Source organism: Pristiophorus japonicus, chromosome 3, assembly GCF_044704955.1.
Source record: "Pristiophorus japonicus isolate sPriJap1 chromosome 3, sPriJap1.hap1, whole genome shotgun sequence".
NCBI classification, from domain to species: domain Eukaryota; kingdom Metazoa; phylum Chordata; class Chondrichthyes; family Pristiophoridae; genus Pristiophorus; species Pristiophorus japonicus.
The window spans coordinates 148,962,670-148,971,582 of NC_091979.1; the positions used below are offsets into that span (position 1 = coordinate 148,962,670).

At 45.9% G+C, this 8,913-nt stretch overlaps 1 protein-coding gene across 1 annotated transcript; it reads right to left on the bottom strand.

The window, feature by feature from the left end:
* Nucleotides 1–321: 321 nt before the first annotated feature.
* LOC139254493 (ribonuclease H-like) lies at nucleotides 322–8,631 on the bottom strand. The gene is made up of 2 exons (XM_070873710.1): nucleotides 8,080–8,631; nucleotides 322–363 (listed from the first exon to the last, which is right to left on the bottom strand). The coding sequence occupies exons 1-2, from the start codon at nucleotides 8,629–8,631 to the stop codon at nucleotides 322–324; spliced, it is 594 nt and encodes a 197-aa protein (XP_070729811.1).
* Between the last annotated feature and the right edge of the window lie 282 nt (nucleotides 8,632–8,913).

The following is an 8,913-nucleotide window of genomic DNA, read 5'->3' on the forward strand; positions in this document are numbered from 1 at the left end:
CCAACCACAAGGATGATCCCACCATCTCCAGCAGTCCAGTCAGACCAGCACTGCAAGACAGCAGTCGCCCGACCAACTCACCCATGCCAGAAGTGACACTCAGACGATCAACCAGGGAGCACAGAGTTCCGGATCACCTCAACCTGTAACTAACTCGCATCAAAGACTTTGGGGGGGGAATGTTGTCATATATGTGCACTCTGTGTATTTATTATGCTGGTACCACTAGATGGTGCAACTGTGGGAGGCCCAGGCAGGAGCTGTATAAAAGGCTGGGCACCACGCAGTGAAGGCACTCTGCAGACAATAAAGAAAATAAGGTTACAGCAGTTTAAACACAGCACTAGGCCTCGTGGAGTTATTCTGCAAATAAGTAGAGACACATTAGAAATGATACCAAGTTCATGCCAATACTTTGTTGAGGACGTACAGCTGTGGAGAAATGGAATGAAACTAACAGAACTCATTTCACATAGGCGATAGTTTGGACTGAATTTTAATCTTTCTATGGAATAGTGTTCACAAATGCACCCCAGGTTCCTTGTTCCCATAAGAGAATGTGATTTTAACTTTGACTTTTAAAGTAAAGCAATACTTTTCTCGTTCATTAAAAAGAAGCTGTTGCTGACTGCTGTTATTGAAATAAGCAATTTTATTAGTTGCGTTTTTGATCATTGAAAGTATATAATACACTATGTAATATGACCAAACAATAGTTTTTGAACATTTCTGACTCAGTTTTCACTTGCAGAATTGGAGCTAGCTGTCAATGAAATTGAGCGTTACTGCTGGCAACAAGTCCTCAGGAGGACTCAGTCAGAGTCACATGCTGCATGGTTGGCCTATTAAAATGCCGACCTGTCTGTATCTAGTACAGTGTGATCTCACCCTTAGTGCCATTTACCTGAAAGTAAACGGGTGAACCGTGCTTCCTGCAGATGGTCATCGAGCGGCCTCATTGCACAATAATAATTCTGTAGGCAATTATCTGGTGCAATTAAACCTTTGTGGATATTCATATTAATACTAAGAAAAATGCTGCATGTCTGCTTTAATTAAGTCATGGGAGTTTTCCATGTGGTGAACATGCCAGCTGAAATGGTGAAGCGGCAGGGTTTAAGGATTGCAGAAGAGGCATGAATTTTTGACGTCCTGGATATATCAGCTGCCGCTGGTTACATTTGACTCTGTGTGTGCGGTATTTTGGGAGAGGGAAGTAGGGGACATAAATCTTTTTTCTTAAAGGAGAGTTCCTATAATCTGAAATTATAAAACAGTAGAATTCCCATGTTGCTGCCTACCACTAGATGTGCAGCTTTCAATAATAAAATATTGTGGCTCAGTCATTGTGTTATTTCTGTTTTGTGTCCATTCGGTAGCTCAGGGATCAGGATGTAGAAAATGTACAATTCAATCTGTTGCCAAACATTTCACTTATCGTGCTGCCTTGATTCAGAATAAAAGTGTGCATTTTTTAAGCAGTTAGTCAAAATATTGAATGCATAGAAACAAGATCATTAATTTAAAATTGTAAGTAATTTACTAATATTTCTTTACCTTGTAATTCTGGCCAATGATTTTAATCCCTCCACCTTGCCTGCCTTCAGCTGCCTAGGCCCAAACTTTGGAATACCCTCACTAAACCTCTCCGCCTCTCTATCTCGGTCTCCTTTAAGATGCTCCTTAAAACCTACCTCTTTGACTAAGCTTTTGGTCACCAGTCCTAATATGTGGCTTGGTGTCAAATTTTGTTTGATAGCGCTCCTGTGAAGTGCCTTGGGAAATGTAACTATGTTAAAGGTGTTATATAAATGCAGGTTGCTGTTGTTGTACTTAACCTGTCACAGCCAATGCAGAAATGTTAAGTCACACATTATCCTCCCTACTCCTTCTCCTTCTTAGGCAGTCCCTCGGAAACGAGGATGACTTGCTTCCATGATAAAAATAAGTTCCCATGTGACTAATGAGGCCTATGCAGGACCTACAGTCTCTGTCACAGGTGGAGCAGATGGTGGTTGAAAGAACGTGGGTGGGGTGCTTGGGATGGTGTTGCGGTGGAATCTATTAAAGAATAAGACTCACACACCCGTCTGCGTAAGTGGAAAACACACAAGTTTATTATACGTAGCCCGATACTTGGCCAAGCCAGAGCTCCATGTGAAGACTTCGCAGCCTGTCACCCCAGAACTCAAATTCTTGCTTGCCAGTATACAGAATTTAAAGCTAAAAACCACAATCCGTGTGCATCACTTGTTCCATCAACTGACCACAATATCCTTTTGACAGTTACGTTTCTAGTGATATTGGGGCTTTCCACTTTAGCTACGAGGCAGCAAAGGCTGTTATCCTGTTATTTCACACCTGGCACCACAATTCTTGACCACTATTGCTACAACGGTGTGTTAGCCTAATTATACCCAAACAGTCCGGGTTGCGGTTTCTAGCAACTGTGCTTAGCTGTGTGCAAAGCTTAGCTACGTGCTATGTCTTTAATTGGTTCTTGTTTATTGTTACGAGTCAGGCAAAGCTTGGCTATATTTGCTAACCCAGAAGGCCATACTATAGAGGGATTCTAAAATCCTTCTTCAATTCCCCCTTTGTTTCTTGGCTACCCCAGCCCATGAGACCACTACTAAGTTATATCCATTCGTCCCGCCCCCTTGTTCGGCGATCAGCCAATGGGTTAGGGAGGAATAGGTGCGTGATGCCAGTAGTTAAATCCCACTGTCCATCAGCTTCTTCCTTTCATCAAGTATCTTCAATATCCGCTAGGTGCAGCGCCTAGCCCTGCATCTTCTGCATGATGAGCAGAACATAAAAGCGTATCCAAGAGCCAAGATTAGTTGTACTGCCACCACTATGTGTGATATGATACATATCCATGGATGGATATTAACATTCAGTCCCCAGTTCCATGCCTTCTTGTACCAGGGGGTACGTTGAAGGTCTTTTGCAATGTCCTTGCCCAGTTCACGTAGCTCCTGTTTGAGCAAGTGATATCGTTTTATGCTTGCCAGCAGAGTATCCTTTATGTCTCTCAGGTCCTCGGGCAGGTGGGATATTGGGGCAGCTAGTTCATAGAAACATAGAAAATAGGTGCAGGAGTAGGCCATTCGGCCCTTTGAGCCTGCACTACCATTCAATAAGATCATGGCTGATCATTCCCTCAGTACCTCTTTCCTGCTTTCTCTCCATACCCCTTGATTCCTTGAGCCGTAAGGGCCATATCTAACTCCCTCTTGAATATATCCAATGAACTGGCATCAGCAACTCTCTGCAGCAGGGAATTCCACAGGTTAACAACTCTGTGAGTGAAGAAGTTTCTCCTCATCTTAGTCCTAAATGGCCTACCCCTTATCCTAAGACTGTGTCCCCTGGTTCTGGACTTCTCCAACATCGGAAACATTCTTCCCGCATCTAACCTGTCCAGTCCCATCAGAATCTTATACGTTTCTATGAGATCCCCTCTCATTCTTCTAAACTCCAGTGTATAAAGGCCCAGTTGATCCAGTCTCTCCTCATATGTCAGTCCAGCCATCCCTGGAATCAGTCTTGTGAACCTTCGCTGCACTCCCTCAATAGCAAGAACGTCCTTCCTCAGATTAAGAGACCAAAACTGAATACAATATTCCAGGTGAGGTCTCACCAAGGCCCTGTACAACTGCAGTAAGGCCTCCCTGTTCCTATACTCAAATCCCCTAGCTATGAAGGCCAACATACCATTTGCCTTCTTCACCACCAGCTGTACCTGCATGCCAACTTTCAATGACTGATGAACCATGACACACAGGTCTCGTTGCACCTCCCCTTTTCCTAATCTGTCGCCATTCAGATAATATTCTGTCTTCGTGTTTTTGCCTCCAAAGTGGATAATCTCACATTTATCCACATTATACTGCATCTGCCATGCATTTGCCCACTCAACTAACCTGTCCAAATCACCCTGCAGCCTCTTAGCGTCCTCCTCACAGCTCACACCGCCACCCAGCTTAGTGTCATCTTCAAACTTGGAGATATTACACTCAATTCTTTCATCTAAATCATTAATGTATATTGTAAAGAGCTGGGGTCCCAGCACTGAGCCCTAAGGCACTCCACTGGTCACTGCCTACCATTCTGAAAAGGGTCAGTTTATCCCGACTCTCTGCTTCCTGTCTGCCAACCAGTTCTCTATCCACGTCAGTACATTACTCGCAATACCATGTGCTTTGATTTTACACACCAATCTCTTGTGTGGGACCTTGTCAAAAGCCTTTTGAAAGTCCAAATACACCACATCCACTGGTTCTCCCTTGTCCACTTTACCAGTTACATCCTCAAAAAATTCCAGAAGATTTGTCAAGCATGATTTCCCTTTCATAAATCCATGCTGACTTGGACCGATCCTGTCACTGCTTTCCAAATGCGCTGCTGTTTCATCCTTAATGCTTGATTCCAACATTTTCCCCACTACTGATGTCAGGCTAACCAATCTATAATTACCTGTTTTCTCTCTCCCTCCTTTTTTAAAAAGTGGTGTTACATTAGCTACCCTCCAGTCCATAGGAACTGATCCAGAGTCGATGACTGTTGGAAAATGATCACCAATGCATCCACTATTTCTAGGGCCACTTCCTTAAGTATTCTGGGATGCAGACTATCAGGCCCCGGGGATTTATCGGCCTTCAATTCCATCAATTTCCCTAACACCATTTCCCGCCTAATAAGGATATCCTTCAGTTCCTCCTTCTCACTAGACCCCCGGTCCCCCCCTAGTACACCCGGAAGGTTATTTGTGTCTTCCTTCATGAAGACAGAACCAAAGTATTTGTTCAATTGGTCTGCCATTTCTTTGTTCCCCATTATATATTCACCTGAATCCAACTGCAAGGGACCTATGTTTGTCTTCGCTAATCTTTTTCTCTTTACATATCTATAGAAGTTTTTGCAGTCAGTTTTTATGTTCCTGGCAAGCTTCCTCTCGTAACCTATTTTCCCCCTCTTAATTAAACCCTTAGTCCCCCTCTGCTGAATTCTAAATTTCTCCCAGTCCTCAGGTTTGCTGCTTTTTCTGGCCACTTTCATATTGTTACAAATCTTGTTTAATCTCATCAGTCAGGTTCAGGGTAATAGTTTCTCGAGCAAGGATATATGTCATTCGCGCTCGTCCGATTGTTACTGGTAGCCTCGGCATGAAACAGAAGTTGGGGTTAGTGATATTTCATTGATAAATATCATAGTCATAAGTTGGTTGGTTGGTTACCACACAGTATTCCCCCTTTCCGCAGTAGGCTGAGTGAGTCTATTCGGAATCTGATGGGCTTATTTCTAAGACACACCCAATGGTTTGATTAAATCCGCACCCATCCTCGCTTCCCCAGCCTACTGGATGTGGACATATAGTTAGGCTTCCTACCCTGTGGCACCCTGTTACTGAGACCCCTCTCATGGTTCCATTCCGTTTGATCGCATATTGATCCATAGGGTAGTACCGCATGCAATTCTCGCTCCGAATAAGTCCCAAGTTCTCTACCTCAAACTGGGGATGTGGTCCAGATTCTCCCTTTGCAATTACCGGAATCATTAAGACCATCCCCACCAGGGCCGAGTGTGAGTCCGTGCACCCGCCCATCGCCGGGAAGACCCTCATCATCCCCTTCAGGGTGCACGTGTCTAACGACCCTGGGTGTTGTGCTAGGCGGAACAAGTGGGTACTATTTATCTGGGACTTCACCTCGGTGTATTTGGTCGAGGTTCTCTCTGACCTGTCCAACCATCCATTCCCCCATGGTAGTGGTCTCGCTGAACCTCTGCCTTTTCTGCATTGAATTCTCGGTCAATCAGGCGGTTAATGGTGACAGCATGACCCTCCAGGACTGTAATCCCTTTGACTAAGCTCCCTGCTGCCCCATCGCCTTCTCGAGCAGCCCCTTTGGCTGCGTCTGTCTCCCTTGCAGCAACTTCCTGACTGTGTCTTTAAGGCTTTCCGATTGTTCCTGTATAGTTTGTATGTCTAGGGCATTTACAAAGGAAGATCCCGTATTGACCCCTGTAAAGACGTCATTGATTAGACCCCGTTTCTGTCTGTGAGCCTGACCCGTTCTCAGAGGGCTCCAGTATCTGGATGCCCCTGAGGTGCCTCGGGATTCTTTCAACACAATCTTAAGCATCCGGGTATAGAATGCTCCGACCTTCAGGTCACATTTCTCTGGTAACCCTTGGTCCGTTAGGTTCACTATCGCAGGTAATATTTCATGGTGCATATTTTCGTACAACTGCATTCCCTCCGTTCTCAGGACCACCTCGCTCGAGGGTCCTGCGGTACGTATGGGACATTCTAACAGCTTCAGTAGTGTAGGTGAGGTGGGCGGTGCCATCGTTAGTGGCCACTCGCCTGCCCATCTTACCCGTATTATTGGTGAGGGACATGACCCGTCTTTATAAATGCAATTGTAATACCTGGGTCGAAAAGTTTGTTCTGCCCTGACGCATACCATACTGACATCAGGCTTATGATTTCTAACATGTGAATCTATGTCACAATATTCTTCCATTCTTTTTGCATAAGATTCCTCAAAGTCCTTATGGTCATAATAATTATCGTGATAATAGTTACGATCGCTAAGGGGTGTCCATATAGAGACACTAGCAAGGTTACAGGATATACATGCCGTTCGGTGGGATATCAGAGATTTCTAACATTTTCGATTGGACCCCCTTGCATCTTCGAATGGTGCCATTTGGTGGCAGGCCAAAATCCACCAGACCTCCTTCTAAAGATCCCTGATATGTGGATTCCATCCCCCACAATTATTCGTCTGAATTCGGGATCCGTTGGGTCTTCCTTGTGGTGTTGAAACGTTGCCTGGATCATCCATAACAGTATCATCATCCGCCAGGCCATCCTGTAAAAGGGGTGGACGTCCTTGGGCTGTCCACTACATGTCAGTGTAGCTTTTTAACTGGAACCAATGTTTCCACCGTCCTACTCCATTCATATCCACACATGCACATGTATCGCCACTGATCAATATCTCGTATGGTCCCGACCACCGCAGTGCAAATCCAGTTCATCCCGGTAACCCCTTAACCATTACCTTCTCCCCCACTTGGGGAAGATTTGTCGGGAACTCTACCACTTCTTGTTCGTCCCGGCCTGCCTGTCGTTCTCTTACTTCCTGTCTCATATTCTTAAGTTGCTTACTTAATTCCATTACATATCTTCTAATCTGATCCTGTAGTGGGCCCACATCGGACCCTCTTGTAATTATACCTTCGGGCAGTCGCATTGCCTGACCAATCATGAGCTCATATGGAGTTAATCTTGTTGTCCGATTAGGGGTTGCCCTTTGTCTCATCAGAATAGCAGGCAGCAGCTCGGCTCAAGCCTGTCCGGTCTTTTGGTTGGCTTTTGACAGGGCTGTCTTTATTGTCCGATTCATCCGTTCTACCATTCCCGAACCCTGCGGGTGGTAGGGGATGTGAAATTTTTGTTTGATGCCCAATGTAGTGCATAGTAATTTCATCACCTGTCCTGTGAAGTGGGTTCCCTGATCGGAGTCTATTTGAGTGGGGATGCCCCAGTGGGGAATCACCTCCTCGGCTAACTGTGGTTGCAGTGCAGTTTCGAGTAGCAAAAGCTTCCACCCACCATGTGAACAAATCAATTATTACTAGACAGTATTTCTTTCCTCTAGAGCTTGGCAGTGGTTCCGTGAAATCAATTTGTATATTCTCCCATGGCCCTCGCGGCCAAGGTTGATGGGCCATTCTGATTTTTATGGCCTTTCCCGGATTATGCTGGGCACATGTAATGCATTGCTGACAATATTTAGCAATGTCTCGCCCCAAGCCTGGCCACCACCAATCCCTAGAGACATTACTGATCATGGCATTTCATCCCACGTGGCTAATGCCATGATGTAATTCCATGAGTGTTTTTCTTATACACGTGGGGGCTGCCACCCTTCCATCTTTTCTCCATACGGAGTCCTGGTCTGGCGCAGCTCCCCACTTTTCCCATGCTATTTTCTCCACGTCCTGTATATCGCTGTGCAATTTTACTATATCAATGTCCTCCTTAGTTATCATACTACTTACTGATTCTTCCCTGACTTCCGATGAAACCGCCGCCTCCTGTGCCACCTCCTGTGCCGCCTTATCTGCGGCCTCGTCTCCCCTCTGGATATCATCCACCACTTTCTGGTAGGCTTTAACCTTTATTACCGCCGCCTCGGCGGGTTTACTAGCAGCATCTAATAGCAGCCTAATCCAGCCTTCATGTTTGATGGCCTCTCCGCCTGCCGTGACGAAGCCCCATCTTTCCCAGGTGGTCATGTAGCCATGGACTACTCCGAATGCATAACGGCTATCAGTGTAAATATTTGCCCATTTGCCTTCGGCCAGTTGGAGCGCTTCTATCAGGGCAATAAGTTTGGCCACCTGCGCAGAGAGTCCCCCATCCAGTCCCCCACTCAAGACGGTGTTGCGTGCTCCATCTACTGCCGCCCATCCTGTAGGTGGGGTCCCTTGGATGTATTTTCGGGACCCGTCCACATAAAGGGTTAAATCGGGGTCCTCGAGTGGGATCTCACTGATATTCCCGGGTGAGTCTTCCCACTCCTGGGCGTGACACTCATGTGGATCTCCCATTGCCAAGAGACCCTTTGCAGGATTATCTTCACAGATTCCTCATGGGGGAGCAGAACTGCCTTTCATTTAGCCCTGCGCACGTTGGACACAGACCGTGATTTTCCAGTATTGAGCATTTCTACCAGAGTGTGCTTAGTATGCAGTATGATCACACCGGTCATCACTACCAGTTCACTGACTTTCACTGCCCAGGTCGCAGAATCCAGAGCTGCTGCACACCTGGACAGACCGGCCGCAACGGGTGATTGTTGTATTGAGTAATAGGCTACAGGACGCATCCTA